At 45.4% G+C, this 24714-nt stretch overlaps 1 protein-coding gene across 4 annotated transcripts in view; it reads right to left on the minus strand.

The window, feature by feature from the left end:
* Positions 1-24714, minus strand: part of CARS2 (cysteinyl-tRNA synthetase 2, mitochondrial) — a 1341930-nt gene that overhangs the window by 551778 nt on the left and 765438 nt on the right. For all 4 annotated transcript variants that reach the window (XM_069636755.1, XM_069636758.1, XM_069636756.1 and 1 more), the window contains one exon: positions 9282-9411. In XM_069636755.1, the coding sequence (XP_069492856.1) occupies positions 9282-9411 (130 nt within the window). The remainder of the gene's footprint in view (positions 1-9281; positions 9412-24714) is intronic.

Consider the following 24714-nt stretch of genomic DNA (forward strand, 5'->3'; position numbering starts at 1 on the left):
TGCACGGAGTTCCAGGTCGTTGATATGAAGGGACTTCTCCGTCGGCAGCCAAAGGCCCCTCGCGTGTAGATTTTCTGTGTGCGCTCCCCACCCTTCCAGGGAGACATCCGTGGTCACTGTCTTCTGATGGTCCGGGGTCTGGAAGTCCATGCCCGCCGTCAGATGCGCACGGGTGCCCCACCACCGGATCGCTCGTCGGAAGCTCTCGTCGAGTGTGATCCTGTCCTCGAAGCTGCCCGTCGTCTGGATCCAGCGAGCGTCCAGGAACTCCTGTAACGGGCGCATCCGAAGCCTGCACAGGCGGATGAGATAAATGCAAGAAGACATCATTCCTGGGAGGGACTTTATGGACCTCACCCTGGCCGCGTCCGCAACCGGCATCCACTGCACCTTGCCCAAGATGGCCCTCGTCCTTTCCTCCGACGGAGAGGCCAGAAGCGCCACTGTGTAGAGCTTCGCTCCCAGAAACAGTGCGTCTTGAGCGGGCACCAGGTGGGACTTGGCATAGTTTATAGAGAATCCCAGGTCCGTGAGTAGTTGGACGGTCCTCGCCGTGTGCTCCACGGCGAGCTCTTTTGTCTTTGCTCGGATGAGCCAGTCGTCCAGGTAGGGGTAGACGTGGATCCCCTCCAGGCACAGCCGCGCCGCCACCGGTGCGAGGCACTTGGTGAACACCCTGGGTGCCGACCTCAATCCGAAGGGAAGGGCTCTGAACTGGTAGTGACGCCCTTGGACCATGAATCTGAGAAACTTTCGGTGTCCCTTTAGCATGGGGATATGGAAGTAGGCATCCTCCAAATCCAACGACGACAGGAAATCGCCCTCCTCCAGTTGACCCAGGACGTGCTGGAGGGTGACCATCCGGAACTTCTGTGCCTTGATGAATTTGTTCAGTCGTCGTAGGTCCAGGATGGGACGCCATCCTCCCGTCTTCTTCACGAGGAAGTATCTTGAGTAAACTCCAGAGCCCCGAAGCCTCTTTGGTTCGAGCTCGATGGCGCCTTTCTTGAGCATCGCCTTTACCTCCAAGAGAAGTTGAGGGACGTGATGTTCCTTCCTGGCCACAGGGGGGACGCACGGGCACTTCTTTAGAAACTCGAGCGCGTGACCCTGGGCCAGGGCGTCCAGCACCCAACGGTCGGTGGAGATGGACTCCCACACGCTGACGAAGCTCGCCAGCCGGCCTCCCACCGGGGTGCTTCGGTGGAGGCCCGACCCCACGGCCGGTTCAGTCCTGCTTCGACGAGGCTTTGCCGCCTTGTCCTCCTTGGCGACGACGGCGGGGTCCGCCCGACTTGCCTAGTCCCCTGTAGGCTTCCTGTGACGACGAACGGGCCGCTTGACGATAGGTGGAAAATCCGCCGCCGGAACCTTTGGAGGCACCCTGCTTGCCTCCGCCGCTCCGAAAGGGCGGCCGTCGTTGCTGGAGAACACCAAGAGCCCGGGCCGTCTCCGTGTCTGTCTTGATGGCTTGTAGGGAATCGTCCACTGTTTTCTTAAACAGGTTGCTCCCGTCGAACGGCATGTCCAAGACTCTGGTCTGCACGTCCTGACGGAAGTCCGTTGCCTTGAGCCATCCGCGCCGTCTAAGGCACACGCCGTTGCCCAACTGGCGAAATCCAGTGTCAGCGGTGTCCGTCGCTATCGTGATGGCGTGGTCCGACGCCACTTCTCCTTCCTGCAAGATCTCTAGGGCCTCCGCCCTCTTGTCGTATGGCAGGAAATCCAGCAGGGGGGGCGATTTTGTACCACAACTCCCTGTCGTAGCGGGCTACGATAGCCAAGGCGTTAGCAGCCTTAATTGTCGTCGCTGCCGATGAGATGACTCTGCGTCCCATCGTGTCCAATTTCTTTCCCTCGCCGTCCGGCGGGGAGGTTGACGTAGAGGCCGAGGCCCCCCCCGCTTTCTTCCTGGCTGCCACGGAGACCACCGAGTCGGGGGTAGGCTGTGCCCGAAGGCACAAGGGGCCCGCGTCCGGGACCCGGTACTCTTCTCGTACTGATCCCTTCTCGCAGGCGTTGTGGATGGGTTCTTGAGGAGGGCGAGACCCTCATCCCAGATATCGTCCAATAGAGGTACAGCGAGGACCGTCTTCCTCTTGGTCTTGCGCCGTTGATAAAGGAAACCTTCCTCCTTCTTCTCTTCCGGGCAGAGCTGGAAAAGCTAGGATGCCCTGTCGATCATGGCATGAAACGATCCAATCTCGTCGGGCGGGGAAGCCCAGGGAGGAGGTGACAACGGGAGATCCTCGTCGTAAACCTCGTCTGTGCCCGTTGTGGCCGTGTCAGTCCCCGTATCATCCCCACGGGTCGTGGACGGGGAGGAGGGCTGAGCAGGGCGCGATGGTTGAAAAGGAGGTGGAGGATGAATCCTCCTTCTCTTAGGAGGAGGGCTCCCAGAAGGGCCTGGCTCCGGGTCCCCCGTCGGGAGAGGTTCCTCCGTTGGTGGCAACGGCAATCTCGTCCTTATCTCCGAGCATAAGGACTGTATAGCAAACAAAATGGCCGCCGAGTTGTCATGCGGCACTGGTTGAGGGGAGTCCGATGGGCGGTCAGGAGCCCCGTCGGTACCCTCGACGTTCTCGTCGTCTCCTACGTCGGGGTCCCTCCCGACGGGCTGGTCTTCTTCCACGCCAACGCCGTGGCTTAAGACTTCGATCAGCTCCTCCTCAGAGGTTGAGGCTGAGTCCACGATGACCTCCTGCCCCCCCCTTTTTCTTCGCCGTCGGAGGTTTCACGGGGGTCCTGTCAATGGGAATGAAAGAGGACTCCCTCTGCGGTGGCAGGGAGACCCTGGGCCCCGAGGTCCCCACCACTGGTGTAGCCTCCACAGGCTGAGCCAGGGCCGCCACGACTGTCTCGATAGAGGCCTTGGCCGGATGGATTAAGGCTTTCACCTTAGGTGCGCTCACCGCCTTCTCCTTGGGGGGAGGGTCACCGCCTCGCTCCCCCTCCAATGGGGCCTTCGAGCTCGACCGGGGTCTCTCCAGGAGCTTCGCCGGGTGCTCGGCCTTCCTCTTCCCCGAGCCAGAGCGCTGGCTCGTGGTTGATGGCGCCGGGGAGGATGTGCCCTGCCTGGCGCCCGACCGTTCGGTGCTCCCGGTGCCAGCGGACTCGCGGTGCTTGGCCTTCTGTTGGACCCCCGTCGCCGGGGCGCCCTCAAAGGTCTTAGAAGACCGCTCGGACTTCTTCTTCTTCTTCTTCTTCTCGCCTGACGGGCTCTTCCCTTCCAGCCAGTTGGCGAGACGCAGATGGCGGTCCTTCATGGTCCGCTCCGACATATTGCCGCAAAACACACAGTCCTTCTCCACGTGCGTCTTGTCCTCATGCAGGCAATAGAGGCAAAGGGAGTGTTCGTCCTCCTTAAAGACATTCTGAAGCTGGCATCCAGGGCAGACCCTGAACAGCTTTCCGGGCTTCGAGCTTCCCTTTTCCTGGGCCATGGTCGAGATGGGCTTGAGAAACTTCTGGAGTCCTCCAAAAGCGTGGCTCGACGAAATCTTCACCCTTGAGGAGCGTAGAAGAATCCGACACGGGTCCCCATTGATCGGATAAAGAAACGGTGGAGCTTGAGGCTCTTTTGACCGAAAAAGAGAACATTTTCCTAGGAAAAAACGCGAAAAAAGCACTAAAGCTCGAGAGCAATAGCACGAGGATCCCAACACTTGAACGTGCGGTAAAAATCTGAAGATGGCTGCCAGAGGCGGGGCTTAGGGAGATGGCAGTCATTGGCTGTGGTCATTATGACGCAGAGATCAGTGATTGGTTACTACTACGAAAGACAGATCAGAAACAAAACTGATACTGATTTTTCTTTACCGAGGATTCCCAGCCTGACGACGGGGAATATTCATGAGCATGTGAATCCATGCCAGACCCCATGCTGGAGAAATAGGTTGTACATTCTTCTTTCAAATGTGCCACTGAGCAGACAAAAGCACAGGGAATTTCATTGTGCACTGAAAATACCCCCGAGACAACCTGCTACAATACAGCCAGTGAAAATACAGGACAAACACCCTTGGTTGTTACCTATCACCCTGCACTCTCAACTGAATAGGATCGTAAAGGACTTTCAACCGTTAGTTAGAAGGGATGAGGAACTGAGAGACATTTTCAAAGTAGCTTTCTCCAATTGCATACAAGCAACTGAGAAACACTGTCTCTTACCCAAAGTACATTTCCACTAGATCAAGAACAAAGAATATCTGGATACATCCACATATTCTTAGGAAATGCAAAACGTGCCAACACATCTGCATGACAACCCCATAGAACCGAACCATACAGATACAAGTGTCATACGACTACAGATAATCAAATATTGTATAACTCATCCAACACAAAAAATGCCTGCAAATAAAGCATGTAGGGGAGACCTTTCATGATCTATGTGAAAGGATGAACCTACATCGATACACCATCTTCAACAAGAAAACAAACACTTCACATGGGACATGCACAATCTATCAGTGTGGGTTTCAAAAGGAGACCTCTAGATCACCACACACAGAACAGCGTTGGAGCATGCTTAACCTAAAAGACAGAGGTCTGAAAATAGATGTACGTTTTATGACACACTATTACCAATTGAGTCCAGTACTAATGACGCAGTCATGCCAACAAAGCTAGAAGAAAACCCTCTGGTATCAAGTCTGACCACAGCTGTTGGACACTACTTTTCAGAATCCCTAATGGGTGACAACACAGGACCTCAAAAGAAATCTTGCGTTCAAAGCTCAAATGTTTGGCTCCCATCATAGAGCATGAGGCACACTGACAAAGCAGCAGACAGTGCATCATTCAACATGGGTAACATTTTGTATTTGCAAACTTCTGGACAAGCCAGCCCACTTGCGGTAGCATTGGCAGTGGTCAAGACTAGGTCTCAGGAGGGGTGAGAGTGATCGAAAGCCCACAATGACCACACGCAGCAAACGGTACCACACATTACTCTCAGTCAGGTGTATATTAAAAATATAGATACACTTATTTAAGGCACAAAGAAAACATTCAGCAGTAACAACAAAACCAACACATCACCAATCTAGCAAACATATATAAACATATATATCAATAGCCAACAGGGATATTACTTAGTACAGTTCCCCAACCTGTAAAGAAAGGGGTTATACAGTGCAAATATCTCTGTGGCAGTACTTCACAATTCAAACCCTAACTTGAGAGGCAGTCCAGTCCCTAATATGAGTGGAGCCTTGAGCTCAAAAGTACTTTCGGTACTGGCGCAAGCGATCATGCGGTTACGCCAAATCAGGGTCTCCTTCAGGGACTGCAGCGACTCGGGAAGGTGGGTGAGGCAGCAAAGAATAAGTTCCCACTACTCAAGGAGGGTCTCCACAAGAGGGCAGAACAGGAACCCAAGAACTGGGAATAGCTCTGTAGCGCAGGCTACCTCGATAAAGAAGAGTGGTCTCCAGGGGACACTCATGTGTAAACATTAATGGATGCGCCAGGGGCCCCCGGTAAGGGTTGCAAGTACTCACCGACCCTCTGCGCACTCAGGACCAAACTTCTGCAGTTGAGTCCACTTCGGTCGCAGGTTCAAATCCTGCAGTGACGCAGTTCTGCGGCTTTCAGGGGCTGCGCTCCAGGAATGATTCTGTGTTGGGACAGTGGCGATATCTCTGCTCCTAGTGAAGGGATCAGGCCGGTTCCACTGCAGCGAGTCTGAGGGCACATGGGGGCACAGCAGCAAGGCACCCACGAAGTTAGTCAACACAGCTGGGCGACATGGTGACCGTGTATGCTCGAGTTCTCCCAATTCCAGACCTAGGAATGCTAGGTGTACGAAACTCTGCGGGAGAGTGCCTTATATCCAGAGCTTACAGTCTCCAAAGGCCCAAGTAAAAACTCGAGACAGTGGCGGTTCCAGAGCAAAGGGCCCGTACAAGCTGGTCAGTTCACTGGGTGGTCCAGGAACACTTCCGAAGAGGCTTGTTTGCAGGTTAAGTTGGATGTGCCGAGAATAGTTGGTCCCACTATTCCAATGGGTCGAAGCGCCTTCTAGGTTCGACCAGAAACAGGGGGTACGACGGGACAACAGCGGGCTCAGGGTGCCAAACCTTCCTGTGGGTCACCAGCAGAGCCACGGATCTGCTTCGTTGATTCAGGATATTTGGATCCTTTACTAAATTCAGTGTGAACTCAGAAGATCAACCTGGAATGGGTGTAAGATGCCATCTCTTATCCAAAATCTCCTTCACACCAAAAGGAAGAGAAACCAATGAGAGACAGCTCACATACAGCCATCCCAGACGTGGACCAATCATGGACCACGGTGGTCCCAGTCATCCTAGCACACCAGACATCCTGGCACCCAGGATGTGTTTTGGAACTAGACAGCTCAAGCCCACATCCTGGAAACACACAAACCATGCATGCAGAAGCTTGCGAAAGCTTTGGCTTGCGCGGGGGTCTGCATGTCCAAATAAGGAATTTCCCGGGTCTGCTCAACCTGGGGAAGGCAAAGGGACAAGATGGCCAAAGGACAGAACAAAGGACCTCGTGGCATGGCCATTTTAGGTACTGGCCACTGTACTGTGCCAAACCCAGAATGGACCTTAAAAATAGTTGATATATGAAAAGTAATAGCTGCCACCAGCTGTGTCGAAGGCACACTTGTACATTCACTGTGAAATCCTTTGAGGGCATCTAGGGCCTTTAAAAACGAAAAGAGGACCCCAGCACACTGTACTGTAAGGTACTATGTGCACTGATAAAATGTTACTAAAGAATAGCAAGTGAAAGACTAAGGGAAACAAAGTCTCCCAGTACTGACTGTCTTAAGGGCATTTCTGTTTCTCCATACCAAAGTGAGCAAAAGCCCAGCGGAGGACAGCAGAAGCCTGGGCTCCACTGGCAGAAGTCAGGCTAGGGTGGTCAGACAATAGCAAAAAGTTGGGGGTGTTCACAACTGCAGGGAAAATTACCCATACATGGAAATCTTTCCTAACATCATATGATGATGGTCTTTGCCATGCATAGCACTTTCTGCACACCCTTGGGATTGTGAGGCACTGCCCCTTTGTGGCCGTTGGCAGAGGGATGAGTCCTTCAACAACGTCATCCTTTTGTTTTGAAGGGGCCCCCTCCCTAGTGCCCACACCTTGCCTTCTGGGTCTGTTCCTCCCTTCCCTACCTCCTCTGGGCCTGGTTGCATCGTCCAGCCCACACATCTCGACCCTGCCCACCCATTCCCACCCCCTTCTTGTCCCTAACTCACCACGCTGCCATCAGCAGCACCGGGAAGACCCATGCAGCAAAGCTAGTGAGAGCTCAATACCCGTGGCTTCTTAGGATATTGTGGTTAATACAGACTAGCGTTAGAACATATTTTGTAGTGTCATATTACATACCAGCTTGTAAACCTTAGCATCAATATTGAAATCACTAAATTGTCCTGACATCGGACAGAGGCTGCAAAACTCACTTTTAGACTGTGAGGAAAATGCACAACATGCCCTGCTGTCCAATTGTGTGTTTTTAAATCTTTAACTTCAATATGTTTCGAAAGGAACATCAGTAATTTTAGGAAATGACTGGAGCACACTTTAATCTGATTGTGCCTAACCTTGAGAACATATTACATTCAGCAGTTACATGTGACTAAGCTTTGTCTCCTTAAAAAGGCAACAATCAATTATGAACTTTTTCAGTGTGTTACCTGCTTTGAGTAGTTTTATCGCCCTGTAGGTAAGGCAGCCATTCCAGACCTGCCTTCAATGCATACCAGTCCTTCACCCAATGGAGTTTACATTGGAAAAAGCCCTTTTTTTGCTTTGAAACGAGCTGACCAGCCATTGCTTCCATTTAAGGTGCCTATGGAACTTCCAAAGCTAATACATGGTTCATATCTGCATAATACTTTCAATTGGTACAAAAAAAAGATGAACGCCTGCATTTTGTGTGAGCATTCTACAAAAAGATGTCCTCGCACATTAACATTGTTTAACATCATCGTCTTTTAAAGGGTGTTAACTACGTATGAATTTGTCCTAGACTCAAATTACTCCTTTTGTAATTTCTCTACTTGACAAAACTGAAAATTTTTTGCAAGATGAAAACGAATCAGTTTCCTCTGCTTTAAACTATTTTAACTGATCATGCTCTTTTATATAAATCAGTAGTTGTTTCTGCATTCTCAGTTGTAAAGACTACAAGTACAGGATGTCTTACCCAGAGGTCATAGTGAGCAGTACCGATTGGGAACGAAGATCCACTACTTTTTTACTGTTAACAGTTCTACTACTTTTTAGAACAATTTTTAACATTCCAGAATAGTTCTTTTTGAAGTTAAATCATACCTCTTTAATGTACTATCCTAAGAAAATTGCAGATAAACTGAACTCCGTTTAATCACTTTTTATGGAGCCTGGATGACATCTCAGATTAGATAGATTCTAAATGGTTTCATTTTAACCAAGGGCAGATGGGCGGAGGACCTTCTAACACCAAGACGGAATCCTCACAGCCCATCTCCCCCTTATCTTTGGAAAACTGTCAAAGTGTCATCTCAGGTTAAATGCTTAGACGTTATATTTGACAAAGACCCAGACCATTCACAAGGGATGCTTTTTAATATCAGGTGGCTAAGTGGTATTTCATGTCACTGCACAAGTGGCCAGTGGTAGTAGGAGCATTATTGACTCATCACCTGGACTATTGTAAACTGACTAGCAAACTTCAGGTGGCTCAAAACAGATTGGTTTCTGGAAGTAGCAAAGGTAATCATGTCCACACTGCTTGAAGGAAAGTGCAGTGGCTACTTGTACAGTTTTCTTATTTTGATTGGTGATCTATATTGGAAAAAAACTGAGTTGAGCATAGGTTGTCCCTCTGAATGCTAGCAGGGCCTACATTGTCGATGGTTACTTTTAAAGTATACTATTCAGCATAAAATGATCTGGATCATCTTCCAATTCATCCTTTGGGCTAGTCCTGCCTACCACAAGGACAGCATCAAACAGTATAGCATAACCCAGCATGGAACCTTTGGTCTATGGAATATCACAGGCGCTTCATGTCCGTGATCAGCGAGTAAAGATGACTGATTTCTCAAAGGCGATATATAGAGCTCCCATCTGACTGATGAAGAAAAATAATACAGGAGTCCCTCCTTTTGCCCGTTCCACGCTCTTGGATGTGAACCTGCCCCAGCAGTAACCCCTCAATATAAATTGCACCATGTTTCTGCATGCTGCATCTCCAGCCAGAGTCATAGTTCCACTACTTTTTAGTTACACGTCTACCTTTGGTCTCACCTCGCAATTGTAGAACATTCGATGTGCCATCCAGGCCTCCCGCTTCCCCAAGGGGAACTCCAAAATGGCTCCTGTGGTTTGGATGTTTTCCACAAAGCAAAATCTCTGGAATACCGCTTGTCACCCTCACCTGCCAAAAGTAGATATTTAGTATTGGAATTAAAATTACTTGGGCAATCCTCAATTCCACTGAAAAGAATTGTAGTTTTTACTTCACAAAGGATGCAGTTAACAGAACATGCATCAGTACCATCACATATTTTACTTATCCACAATTAAGATTTCAGGACGTCTGGATTAGTCCCACTTCCAAATACCCCTCGGCATCTGTGCAAACTTCGATTAGGTAATTTCTATGCATTGATAAGAAAAGGAATTCCAAAATAGGCCCTGCCCTGAATATAGACTTCAAATATCTCCCAGGGATGCAAATCGGCACAGGATCAGGTGAGATGCAACATTCAAGGTTAGCATTGAATTAGGCCTGATGTAGTATTGCCCGTTGGGACAAAATTTGGTAACAAAGTTTGGTTAAAGTGCAACAGTCAGAATTGGTACAGAATTAGGCCAGGTGCGATTTTCCCTGTTAGGGCCAGGAAAGGCAAAGTGGCCTTTTAACATTAGCGCAGTGTTGGGCAGGAAGGTTACATTTGTGTTTAGGCGCGTTATAAATGCCATATCATAACATTCACATTAACACAGCGTTGGGCTAGATGCAGGTTTCCGAATTGGGACAAAATTTTGTTACAATGAAGCGATCAGCATTGGTACAGAATTAGGCTTTGAGCCATTTCCCTGTTATAGCAAAGTTCAGTAAAAAGCAGCATTTGGCATTATCACAGCGTTAGGCAATACATTTAACATTGAACATTGGCGCAATTAGGCTTGTTATGCAATCAAACTTTGGCACAATGATAGGCCAGACGCAACTTTCCCAGGTGCGACAAAGTTTGGTTAAAAGCTGCATGTAGCCTTCGCACAGAGTTAGGGAGAAGCACTATTGAAAGGTGGACGTGGAGGGAAGGTTAGGGAGACCTATGCCTGCATTGGCAATTTGACACTGGTCGCAATCAACTATCGGGCACAACAGCAGAACAAGGAGGAGGCAGAGCAGTCCTGTGAGAAACGTTAACTAGGTGTGCTAGACAGCTGCTGCGAGGATCAAATGAACATGCGACTCGTTGCAAGTGAGTTGGCTAGTGATAGGGGTAGAGGGGTAGGCGGCTTGTGTGGGAACCCTAAACTTGTTATAAAAAAGGGGTAAACCTGCAATTTTAATCCCTGGTCCTTCAGGTAAAGTACATTATATTAAGACAAGGTGGACCAGTGGAATGGGATGACACAAAGTCTTCGCTCAAATATAGATTTTAATATTTAATCAATACAAATTTCGCATAGTTAATGTATGATATAAAACCATAAAATCAAATAATTAATTTAATCAATTTAACATTCGTATCTCATACAATCACTCTTAATCCCATACTTTCACATTCAAACCATCAACAATAAAACCAATTTGGCATGTTAAGGCAGTATAAACTGCTGCTCTTAATACAATCTTCCTTAGTTTTTGCATATACTCATGACCCGATCCACAGTATCAGGTGTCAAAAATCTGGTGTTTTTGTTGGTCCAGATCCACACTACAAATCGTCGACACATGTTTCGGTCACAAAGACCTTCTTCAGGACGTAGTGCACCCAGAAATTACTCTGCCCTCAGGAGCGTATAGGCCAATGTTCATTCTAAAAAAACATACATATACAATCATCAGGAAAGTGTCATCCCTATTTAATTTAGACGGTGACTTATATTGTCACAAAAGTGTATCTATACAATAGAATCACCAGGGTCTACTCACCCCCAAGGCCCAACTCTAGGGTAAGCAAGTTGACCATCGGAATCAATCCTCCACGTGACTCTATAACATTCTATACATCCTGTGGAATAAACAAAGAATACCACTTGGTCTATTTTTGATCACCACTGGTAGGCAATACTAAATCACCCAGCCATGCTACAATCCATTTAAAAACAATAAAAAAAATGTACCAAAATGCACTTACAATCACTGCTGGTTCATGTGATAAAGAATTCACACGCCTTCGGCGCAATCCACTGATATATTCCAATTGATGTGCCCAGTTGGTTCAGCTATGAACCAATTCACAGACCTCAACAAGGTCTACACCACTATAGGAATAGAGAAGACATAATAATCAATAACCAATGGGGCATTGCTGCCCAATCATGCTATTTTATTAAATTACACGTGCCGGCCCTCAGTTATAACAAACACTATCCACTATGATGGAGGTGCCTAAGTCCCACTCAATCAGGTATACTACATACCCAAAGATGATCTATCACATAACGTCTTGAACCCACTATTGTGTGTTCTCTTGTTTAGTCATAAGGCACATGCAGCGTTCAATCAACGCTACCGCGCCATACGATGTGGCTATTGTAATCCCAGAGTATAGAACAGTTCCAATTTCCCTGTGTCACGCATCCCGCGCCAAACATTCACATTTAAATTGGATCTATATAAGTTAAATGCACAGCGACATATTCCAAAAGCTTACCGGCACAGGCTCGTAGCGGTCAGAACACAATCCAGCGGCACGTCTCTACTCTTGTTCGTAATGAACATAAAGAGCGGACGTCCTCTCTTTATAAACAACCAAACATCACCTATTGTGCTTGGGACATAAAAAAGGGACTAAAATAGATCCCAAGATGGCCGCAGTATAACTAGATCTCATTCTCAAAAGAATGTCTCAGCTAACGCTCAAGACACAAACAAAGGACCCAAATGAATATCAGGCTGGCAGCCGTGCCATTGGATGTCAGATTAAAAGATTTGATTGTGTGCCATAACCGGAACCGTAAACTCTACAGAGTGGAGAAGCACTTTTGCGCTGTGGGGCAAGCCCTATAAGTACATTATTGCAACCAAAGGGGACGAGCAAGCAGTATTAGGAGCAGCTAGGTGGAATTGCAGATATGAATATAGACATTTTGGAGATGTCAAAGTTAAGGTGGGCGAGACAGGAGCAAATTGCAGATAGAGGTGAATGTTCCAGGAGAGGAAGAGCAATGGTCAATGGCAAGGGGGGGGGGGGGACGTCTCAAAGTGCGCATTCCGTAGAGATAGTTTACGTGCTACCGAAGGTTTCCAGGTTTGGTGAGCGGGATTAGAGTCTGTCAGGCACAACAAATTGAGCTACCCTCTTGGAGTGGGTGCAGGCGGGTAGGAGGTCGTAACTCGTAAGATGAATTGGCGAATAATCGGGTGAGTAGAGCAGAGAGCATGGAGGGGGTGCTTGTAGCTCGTTCCTCTCGGTCAGCTCAGTCAGGAGCCTTAGTTACGTGGCCTTTGTTAATGAGGCCTGCTTCGCCAGCTGGCGTTGCCCGATTGGCAAATGAAGTGGGCGAGTGGCAAATCAGCAGCAAAGCATTTGCAAAGGGGGAAGAGGTAGTCGCAAGATCATATAGTGGACATTTTCGAATGCAGTAACCCTCGTGGTTAAAGATGGTGCTGATTCCGTAAATGGATGTGCAAAAAAGGAATCATTGTTTTGCACCTCAGTATGCTATGCACCATCAGCAACCCCAGACACGTGTTTTGGCCGCCTTGTTGGGCTCAGTGAGGTGCAGCTGAGACTCTTTAAAGCACAGTGAGGAAAAGGTCCATGTCTGGATTTCCCTTGGTGACTGACGGTAAAACCGCAGGTTTCACAAAACAAAGCATGGACGCCTCTCTACTGAGATGCTTTCACTGTAAGGATGCTGTAGAGGATGCAGTGCATTTTGTTATATTATGCCCATTGTACAGTGTACTGAGGAAAATGTGGCTGAACCAAATATGGCTCATGCTCAAGTATGGGGTAAGGGCCTGTCAAGAAGCCTTACAACAGTTTGGTTGATGATGCAGATAAATGCCTTTTTGAAAGCCTTGAGCTTGAGAGATAAGTGCATACAAATAGAATTTATGGCTGTTAGGACACGGATATGAGATATTGGGTCCTTATACGTTTTTACAGATTACTTGATTGTATACAATTTTTTGTATTTGTTATTTATTATATAATGTATTTTTAATTTATGGGATGTTTTATGGAATTTGTATCCGAAATAAATGTATTAGTGTGTGTATATATATATTCAGTAAAAAAACGTTGTTAAAGGGAATTTATGGTGAAGTTGCGCTACTAAAAACCTATGAAATTCAGTGAAAAAACTTTGTTAAAGTGACGTTATGGTTCAAAGTAAAACCGAAAAACCCCTGAAATTCGGCAGTTATGGTAACATAAGCAACCATAACTCGCGCCACCGTGCACTGCTAACACTAACACCCAGGACATCAAAGATGACATCACAAATGTCATTGATGACATCACTGACGACATCACATGGCTGGCTCTCCCTTTTTATCCTTTACTGACATATCGAAGCCACATAGTTTTCTTCATTAACAGTCAGGAAGTAAAAATTGAAAAGGTACTATATTTGTAGACTTGGGGTCAAGTCACATCATATGAAACATATACATAGCGGAAGACACTGGCTTGAAAGATAGCAATCCTTTCTGTGCATGAAGATAATCATTAGGGTTATCAGCACTTTCTCATAGTTTTTTTTTTTATTACTCTACCTTCCCTGTATATGCTCATATTTGTAATTATACTCACTCTCCTTTCCTTTCCTTTGGGTGCAGTCATATTATGTGATACACATACATATGGTAAGTAGCAGCTTTGAAACAGAGCAATAGTTTCTCTGCATAAAGACAATCAGTTAGGTTATGAACTCTTTCTGCTACTACTTCTGCTTTTTTGTTTACTTCACTGTCCCTGTATATACTCATATTTGTATGTGTTGTTGTCTCTTGTGTTTTGTCTGTAATAATTATGTATTAAGTGGGTTTTATTATCTACTTATTACATGTTTCACAGTACGCAAAACTTTTTTATCCACGTTTCACCGCGCTGTACGCGGTCGACGGCGAATACAAGATGGCGGGCGCCACAGAAAATCTGACGCGCTCCACGCCCCTCGCCGTCCAATCAGCGAACACGTCGCATGTCTGCGGACATGACGCAAGGCCATGGGCCAATCGGGGTGCTGTCCGCGGAGCGAACAGGGAAGTCCGTCCGCGAAGCGAACACAGATATCACTAATTTTTTTGCCTTACATTTTGGTCATTTTATAAAAAACTACTGGACGGATTTACACCAAATTTGCAAAAGCACGCTTTCGGGACCAAGCCCCCGCTTCTGCCGCAAATTTGGTGTAAATCCGTCCAGCGGTTTGGCCTGTGGCCGTGCGCAAAGTTTTTTCCCTTTATGTCTATAGGAAAAGACACAAGTTTTGGGACCCCCCTATAACTTTTCCCCCCCTGGACGAATCCTCACCAAACTTTGCAAAAAAAATCAGAGTGGGCCATACACTTTTTTTGCTGGGAGCGAAGTTATAAGCCACCCAAAAAATTCTCTTCCTATGGAAACAAAACTTTGTTAAAGGGACGTTATGGTTGAAGGGAATCCTAGTAAACATTTATCAAATTCATGCCATCTATATCTATATTCAGTGAGAAAGGTTTGTTAAAGGGGTGTTATGGTTAGGTTGAGCTACTAAAAACCTATGAAATTCAGTGAAAAAACTTTGTTAAAGGGACATTATGGTTCCAAGTAAAACCGAAAAAACCCATGAAATTCGCCCGTCATGGTAAGCTACGCTACCATAACTCGCGCCACCACCGTGCACTGCTAAGACTAACACCCAGGACATCAAAGATGACATCACAAATGTCATTGATGACCTCACATGTGCATTTACTTTTCATGAAAAGTCTGTACAAGGGATTCTTATTGTAATGTTGATAAAAAAAGTGTCAAGAATCATTGAAATAAATATCATGAGGTATGTAGTGCATTAAGCAATGCATTGATACAAACAGTTTTTCCAGTATACTAAGGTACACATGTAGAAACATAGGCATTGTGTGCAGCAGACATGATGGAGATGCAATATTAATAATCTTGCCATGTTAAATACTAAAATTATAAATGCTTTATTAGTTTTGCATACTGGAAACATTTAATAAGTACCTAATAAAACCCACTTGCTACATAATTGCATTATTGCAAACAAAACACAGAACACATACAAATATGAGCATATACAGGAAAAGTGAAGTAAACAAAAAAACAGCAGTATTACCAGACAATCTTCATAACCTAACCGATTATCTTCATGCACAGAAATGATTGCTCTGCTTCAAAGCTGCTACTTCCCTATGTATAACTATCTCATGATGTGACTGGACCCTAAGGAATGTAGTGTGAGTACAATGTATACAAATATGAGCATATCCAGGGAAAGTACAGTAATAAAAAAACAGCAAAACAATAAGTGTTGATAACCTTACTGATTATCTTCATACACAGAAAGCATTGCTGTCTTTAAAGTCTGTTTTCCCCTATGTATATGTTCCTTATGCTGTGAGTTACTGTAAGAACATATTTGAAGTACAAGTCTATAGTACTTTTTAGTTCCTGACTGTTACTGGCCTATATATGTCAGTAAAGGAAAAAAGAGTGATGTCCTGGGTGTTAGTCTTAGCCGTGCACGGTGGTGGTGCGAGTTATGGTTGGTTAGCTTACCATAACCGGTGAATTTCAGGGTTTTTTTGGTTTTACTTGGAACCATAATGTCCCTTTAACAAAGATTTTTCACTGAATTTCATAGGTTTTTAGTAGCTCAACCTAACCATAACACCCCTTTAACAAACCTTTCTCACTGAATATAGATATAGATGGCATGAATTTGATAAATGTTTACTAGGATTCCCTTAGTTCATATATATGTAACATAGAAGATATTGAACCCCCCACCCATGCTAGTGATTTTGATGTCCGCGGACGGACGCGGTCAACATCAACACTATCCAAAAACTCAGGGGGTATCTTACCATTGTTGTATCATGCAATAAAAACACTGTACATGTTCAAAACGTAGCATATAAATAAATTACATTCAATAATAAATAGGAAGTGGAAAGTGTATATATAAGACACCAACCATCCAATTACATAGCATATACAACATAATGGAATACACAAAAAGAAAATAAATATGCCTCCAACAGAATTACCCCACAGAAACTGCACAGTAAAAATCAACAGCACATCTATGCAGCAGTAACAGCAAAACTACACTACGTTTATTTTATATATTTATAAACTTTCTGTATTAGGTACTGTAATAATGGTACATCTGTAAACTCTTGTAGCTTATAGACATAGGCTTTATTGTCAGTTACATTAAGCTAACATGTAAGGAAACCACTGGGTCCCATCACCCAGGCATAACTGACAGCAGGCAGAACCCTCATACAGCATTCACACATCAACATTCCAACATGACAACAGTGTCTCACATTCACAAGCAAGTACTTCGCAACACATCTCCTTTCTTTCCAATGACGTACATCCACTTGACATTCACCAACAAGCACTTCACAACACATCCCCTTCTTACCAAAACCATCACTGACACAGGGAACACAACACAATGCATTCACACATCAAAACATCTACACCGTGCATCTTTTTAACGAGCGGTGCAACTCAAAGTAAACTTCAGGGACGCTATCCCCACTACGGGTCTCTACCCCTTTTCTACACTTTACATGGACGCTATCCCTAAACCTTATGCTAATGGACGTTATATCTTCTCAACAGGGACGCTATCCCAACACTCCTTTTGAGGGACGCTATCCCTACCACTTACTTCGGACGCTATCCCATACTGATACCTAGTCTCCCAACTTCACTCAGGAACACTCTCCCTATACGGATGAGGGACGCTGTCCCTAAACTGGTGCGGGACGCTATCCCTATACGGATGAGGGACTCTATCCCTAAACTGGTGCAGGACGCTATCCCTATACAAATGGGGGACGCTATCCCAATACAGATGAGGGACGCTATCCCTACTTACACACTCGGGCACTATCCCTCCTTCACACTAGGGACGCCATCCCTTGTACCCCAAATGGGACGCTATCCCTGCTACATGCTCAGGACGCTATTCCTGTACCTCAGTTGGGACGCTATCCCTACACCTAAACACTGATTTCACATTGATGGGACGCTATCCCACGCTTTTCAACATTTGCCACACTTTTCAACATTGGCAACTCACTTCACACATACAACATTTTCCATAGTTACATATCCATGTTACTATAAATCTGCCTATATATATATATATATATATATATATATATATATATATATATATATATATATATATATATATATATATATATATATATACACATATATATATATACATATGCCTAAAAGTCCATGCCGCCTTAATGCTGCCTACTTTGTCATTATGGTCATACTTTCAAAATCCTAAAAGTCCATGTCGTCTCAGACGACGTCATCCTGCAATTCTTCAAAAGGTTAATTCTATCTCACTCAGAACCTTATACTTAGATCTCCAGGCAAGCAACATGCACTTCCAACTTTCACCTTTCATCAATTACTGTGTCGAGTACAGTCTATAAATGTCCATTTATAGCTGAAAATTCTAAAATGGTTAATGCGCACCTAAAATTGCACTGACCTCTCATACTCAACGAGCATTTACCCACTTCACACATTCCAATGATTATGAAAACCTTTGGCACACTTTCATCTCATGTTTACATAAATCATTATAAACTTCACTTCTTTGACGTCCGTCACAACAATAAAAATGATACACTTTGCGTGGCTCGGGCGCACTTTCATTGCACACTTGGCTGTCGGGCAACCGCAGACCTCGTATCCTTGCCGGCATGTCGCATTGCACTTACAAAAGCCAGAGCCCTTCACTACTGGCATCCCCGCCGTTGCAGTGCTTCTTCCACGCCGTTGCTGTGCCTCTTCCAATCCCTGCCGTGACACTTCCTCACCGCCTCTTACTCCTTCGTCATGCCTAACAAGTCCGGTTGTACACTTGCTGTTCTGTTGTTACCCTCTATGTGGGGGTGCCACGCTCCCTTTCAGCGCGCGCCCCATTTCACATAATAATGGAGCTCCTTTCACTTCTGCAACATTTCCTTTCCGGGTTGACATCAGCACGATACGCCTATGCAGACAGGTTCCTTTCTTTATTGCTGCGTCATGTCCACCAACAATGCGTGTGGAATTACTGTCAAGCCATACAAGGAGGGATTCTGATGGAACGGTAAGCGTCTTCGTTCCTTCTCTTCGCCAACTCCCCTGTACATCTCTATGACGTCACAAGTCCTAGCCAGCGTTGGAGCGCAACACAGCTCCTCCCTCCAACCGTTGCAGAGCTGGAACTTTGTTTCCCCCCAGGCACAAGCCGCGCAAATCTACCAATGTCACTATCCAGATCGCATTGGCACAGTCCCTTGTGCATTCACAAAGACGTTTTCTGGACAATAACGTTCTATGCCCAATAAGGCTGACCCTTATCAGCTAAACGCTCTTCTACTTTAGCAGCTCATCACAACTCTGGGGTTTCCCTCACTTCGACGACACCCCTTTTTCCACCCAGTTACATCTCTTTCAACATTAGGGTACTTCTTGGATGGAGGGGCTTAACTTCGCTTTCCTTTATGCTTTACTTCTCTTCTGTGATTACTTAATGCATCATCTCATGGGGCCTGCGCTTCTCTTCAGGGGATTCCTTTTTGTCCTTGAGACTTAGCTCTAGACACTCCTTTCTCCTCTACTTTTACTTGACCGTCTATGGCCCATAATATTGTGCATGTGGTTCCCCCTTCTTCTCCCCTGGGTGATGTGACTTACTTCTGGGTCTTTGGGGGGCAGTGGATCCTTCTCTTGCTGCTCCCCCCTCATCAGTTTCTTCTTCTTCCACTTTGCGCAAGTTCTTAGTTTCTTTAATCCTCGCCGCCAGTGTAATAATGGTACATCTGTACACTCTTGTAGCTTATAGATATAGGCTTTATTGTCAGTTACATTAACCTAACAAGTAAGGCAACCACTGGGGCCCATCACCCAGACATAACTGACATCAGGTAGAACCCTTATACAGCATTCACACATCAACATTCCAACGTGACATCACAGGGTCTAACATTCACAAGCAATTACTAAAAGTAATTTTTTTTGTTTTTTACACAGAAATGTCTAGCTTTTTGGAATGGCTAGAAGAAAATGTTCTTCGGGATGAAATGAGTGAAAACAGTGATACTAATGGTAGACACTACACTTCTCTAAATAAACCAATTAATAACCATTACTTTATGTGTACTTAACATTTTTTTTAACAGACCACAGACATTAAAAATAATACAGAAACAGACACTTTTGAAAATCATTTGCAGCGTGTGGAGCAAAAAATGGATCTGTTGATGTCAAATTTCATTCTTTTAAAAAAAATGTGTGGAGTACCATCTGTCCCACATGTACCTGTACCGCTTCACCATGTCCCAGCCAACCATCCCCAAAAACTCCCCAGCAAGAAAAAAGTTATGATGAGACTTCAATCCCTTCCTCCCCTACCATCCAACATGTACAAACCCCTAATTCCCCTGTATTTGTATCAGTTTCTGCTTCCCCCTCTCATTCATAATTTTTATATTTTTATACAATAATAAAATATTTTATGTGTTGTTACTATATTCCTCTAAAGGCTTAAAAAGGCAGTTAGGGTGTCCGCGGACAGCGCGGGTGTCCGGGATGTCTGCAATTAACCAAAATGGGGGTGTCCGAAGGACACACCGGTTTGCACTGTTCGCAATCAAAATGAAGGTGTCCTTAGGGCACACAAGATGTCCGCCTGTCGGCAATTAACCGTAATGGGGGTGTCCTAAGGACGCTGTATCTGTTCGCACTGTTCGTAGTCAAAATGGGGGTGTCCGCAGAACACTGAATCTGTCCACATGTAACTATTCAAATGAAGGTGTCCTAAGAACATTCCCCCTGTTCGCATTGTCTGCAACCAGAGTTAATATGTCCATAGAACACATACCCCTCCGCCTGTCCGCAAAGTTGTGATGCACATTTATTTTGTTCGAGGACCTCAACACTGTCCGTAGAACACCCCCGCGCGCATGCACACAACCGACCCCGCACATTTGGTGTCCTTACGGACAGCTGTCCCATTCGCGACGTCATCATGTGACCGCACCCACGCTAAGCGTGGGTCCTTCTTCGCGAACACTGTCTGGGCCCCCGGACATTTAAAAAGTGCTTTTATGAGCAATCCAAGGTATGTTCCTGTGAAAATTCACCCTTGCACATGTCCCAGACAATGTCCCTGGTGATCTACATACCTTTTGAACCCTTTTTTGGTGTTTGAAGTGTTCGCGGACAGGGCGGGTGTCAGTGGAGTGCGCACCAGCATCCCTATAAAAGGCCACACCCCAGAGCTGCTCCTTATTCTGTTTTGGGGCTTCCAGGACAGAGACTGCTCCTTGTTGAATTGGATTGCTCTTGCTCTTTCCTGTCTGTAGACTGCTCGCATTCTGGTGGTTCCTGACACCATTGAAAATGGCAACCATGGCTACTGCTGCTCCTGCTGGTGCTACTTCTGCCTCAGCACTACCACCACCACCTCCCCAAGGGCCTGCAGAGGGGAACAGGCGTGAGGATACAGAGGAGAGTGATGAAGAGGACGAGGTAGTGGAAGTCCCTACTACTAACACTCATCGTGAATCTTGGGTGTGGAGGTTATTTACCACTCTTGATGGAGTAGCGAAAGCTTGTGGAAACAAGGTGCGCTGCACTCAGTGCCAGTTCGTGCCGAGTCGTGGCAAACCGGGTTTGTACAGCTACGGTACTACCTCAAAGAAGGCTATTCGTAAGGCTGTACCTTGCGATAAACGTAGTAGGTTGAGTTCCCCTGCAGCATCCTCTGTTTCTGCTCCTGCCACCACAAGAGACACTCCTGTGAGGGCAGCGCATCCCTCCAGCTGCCTCGCAGGCCATACGTGATGCTGTTGACCCTTACCTTTCGAGGGTCACAGTATTGTTCATGTACTGTGATGTAGCACTCTGCACGGGGGAGAACCTTCAAAGTGCTTTCGAGACTGCGGTCAGGGAGCATGAGAAGGGCTGCTACCTACCCGAATAAGGCCCACCCTACATCTTCCTCTCTCCACCTGCCCTTTCTTATCCCTTTGGTTGGTGTCCCTTCCTTACCCTCCTTTCCCTTCCTTTCCTTCTGTGTCGTGTTTAAAAAAAACAAAAAAATATATAAAACAACAACCCCCCCCAAAAAAAAGCTCTTTTTAGAGCCGCATTTCGCAGTTCAAAAATATAAGTGTCAATGAAATACTGCAGGCCCCTGCGCATTTCTAAAAGTCTGCAGGCATCTACATTTTTGGGGGTGCTGTCCTATCAGAACCATTGCACTTTTCTCTGGGAGGAAGAGGTGGCTCTGAAAAGAGCCTTTTTGTGAAGGGTCGCAATGCATTTTGTATATTTTGCAGAAAAATCTGATTGCCAGCATAAGTAAGATGTACTCCATCTCTGCGAAAAATGTGTGTACTAAGAAACATAATATTTTCATTGTGAAAAGAGGACATGCCAACATCTCTCAAAAAGGCACAGAGAGCCCTGTTGACATTGCGCCTCGCTTTCACCATTTGTGGACGAAATGAAGAAGAACGCAGCCACATTTGTCTCTGTGTAATATGGGAAAAAATTACTCTGGAGTTTGGAAACATGTCTATGACTTTCCCAAGTCCTTCTTTCATTGCAAATTGCAGAGAAATTCCAGACACGTCCTAAACTATTCCCTCCACAATGAATAATAATAATGTCTGGATGACACTGTGTCACCAAAGTAGCACAAAGGGGTACCAAATCCAGCCACTTCATTCCACGCACAATACATGCCAGTGCACTTGCACATAGGGGAACCCAGGATGTGCAGCCACTCCACCCCGATCTCCATGCACCTCCTACCAATTTATCCATGAATCTTCCAAAATCCAGACAATCTGCTTTCTGAAACACACAGCCATAGCTATCTGACCTCCTCTCAGGAAACAGACTTTCTGACAAAGTTTCTCCTTACACATCACACCCAGTAAACCTTATTGACCAATCCCTTGCTCTGCTAAGTCTCATTTGCATGCCTCTCAACTTCAAAATCCCCATATGTAATACGCTCTGTCCGCAGACAAACGCGGTGTCCGCAGACAAATCAAAAAATCTGAGAGTGAGGACTTAAATTTAAATATTATGCCCCATTTCCCCTTTGAGGTTGGCTCTGAAAAGAGCCTTTTTTTTGTTTTTCTTGAAGATGCTTCAATAACACCTTTCAGTTTGTACATTTGATTTTTTTCCCTTATTGTCCTCCAAATATCTTCACATTACCTTCTCCAAAGCAATCCTTATGTTACAAAACAGCATGGCATTCCCATAAAAGATAAAGACATGCCATTTGCTTTAAAGTAAACAACATTACCAGAATCAATGTTGTCATTGTTGCAAAAGAACATGCCAGCTCTAATCATAAAAGCACACATTCCTCAGTTGATTAAACAACGAGCAACATTTTGCTGAGGACAAGCAACAGAACTATTGTCCCATATTACCCTAGGTACCAAACCAGAAAAAATTACCTTGGCATTTGGAAGTACTTTCATTACTGCCTGAACCAAGTTTTCCAAACCTTCCAATAAAGTAGGGGCACTGACATAGCCGAAATGCAAAGCACCACAGTGCAGGACATCCACATGTGGACTGTTAAAGCTAGCCATATCTTGACAAACATCTAGCATCGCCTGCAAATTGAAACCAGGCACAGTGCTCCACCTCCAATCCTTTTACGTCAAAATTGTTTGCCACATTCCTACATTTAGCATACTGCTCCAAACCGTTCACAAACAAATCTTCAAGCACCAACACCTTGACTTGCTCCACCTCTGCCATCTTCACTACACACAGCCTCTCTCAATACAAAGCAGAACCTCAACACCCGATTGGCTATTCCCTACAGTCTCCTTTCCATGCTGGATTTCCTGAGAAACCCCGGATGTGGCGCATCCACGGAGTCCACGGAGCGCATATCACTGGGGCAGCCCTTCTAGCCTTTCTACTTCACACTCTGCATCATTCCCTCATTGGCTACTGTTAAGCAGTCACACAACCATCCACCAATCACATGCAAGAACTTTACATCTAACTCCATCATCACAGTTCAGCACTTTAGACATACTGTTGATCACTCTGAGTACAATTGGGCTGTGACTGCAAAGCACCTACAGCAACTACTACAAAACTCTCCAACATTTCTACTTGCAGATTCATGCACATCCACATGCATGAACACAAACTACAGGTATGTAGTATATTCTGCACAGTACATGTACAGCTCTTGTATTAATGCATATAAACAGAGTAACTGCCACTTACTCTGTATAACCTGTAAAAAAAGCTTACTGTCATTTCTCCCATCTGCTATGATCAAAGTGTCACTTGCAAACCGGTCTGCTCTCCACATTTATATTTACCCATATTACTAACTGTGATGTGCAAACAATTATTTTGTTCATTCATTCCATCATTTGTGTAACCACTGCCACCTATTTATCCACATTTCAACCATAATAGCATTTAATGCATTATAGTGCATAGGATGTATATACAATTTCCTTTCTATACATTCTGCATATTTAACATACATTCTATCATTTGTACTTCCTTTAGAAATTATTATAATAGTAATCAGACAACACACACAGCTGTCTAACAAAGTGTCATTTCATGTTAAAAGATGGGACAAATAACGGTATAATTATAGGAGAAGGCTTTCTAGTGCGTTATAAAATGGCACGCAGCCAGGATGAGTGCATGCATCTTTATTCATGCACACAGATAGCCAATATCATTTTAAAAGCTTCCAGCTGAAACAACACCACTGCCTCTACAACTGTTCTTCCAATCTAGACAGCGCTCTCATTCCAGCTGGTTGCGCATTCCGTTCTAGAATTTACAAAAGCATTCAACTATGCACACATGCAGTCATGTCTATCATATCATGTACAACTATGTACAGTGTTGTAAAGCAAGACATACAACATCTCCCCCCTTCCCTTCAGTCTGCAACGCAAGTATCAGATCTTCATTGCAACCCTTACTTTATTTCAGACTCTCCCATCTCCAAGCACCACAGGATCACCCAGTAGTTTGGTAATCACCTACTGAGTAATAAGCTGCTGAACCCATCAAATACTTCTGCTTTATTTCCCAGACCTTCACAAATGCATACATTGCATGCTTTTCCATACAGTTCCTGCCATTTACCCTGTAAAAATAGCAAAAAAAGTATATGATTATTTCTTCTTTCTCCTAACATCCAATAACACTGCTTTAAGAAGCCAAGTGTGCACTGTGCGCTTACTATTGTAATCATTTCTAAAGCA

The sequence above is a fragment of the Ambystoma mexicanum genome, chromosome 7p (assembly GCF_040938575.1).
Source record: "Ambystoma mexicanum isolate Mex_15411 chromosome 7p, UKY_AmexF1_1, whole genome shotgun sequence".
NCBI classification, from domain to species: domain Eukaryota; kingdom Metazoa; phylum Chordata; class Amphibia; order Caudata; family Ambystomatidae; genus Ambystoma; species Ambystoma mexicanum.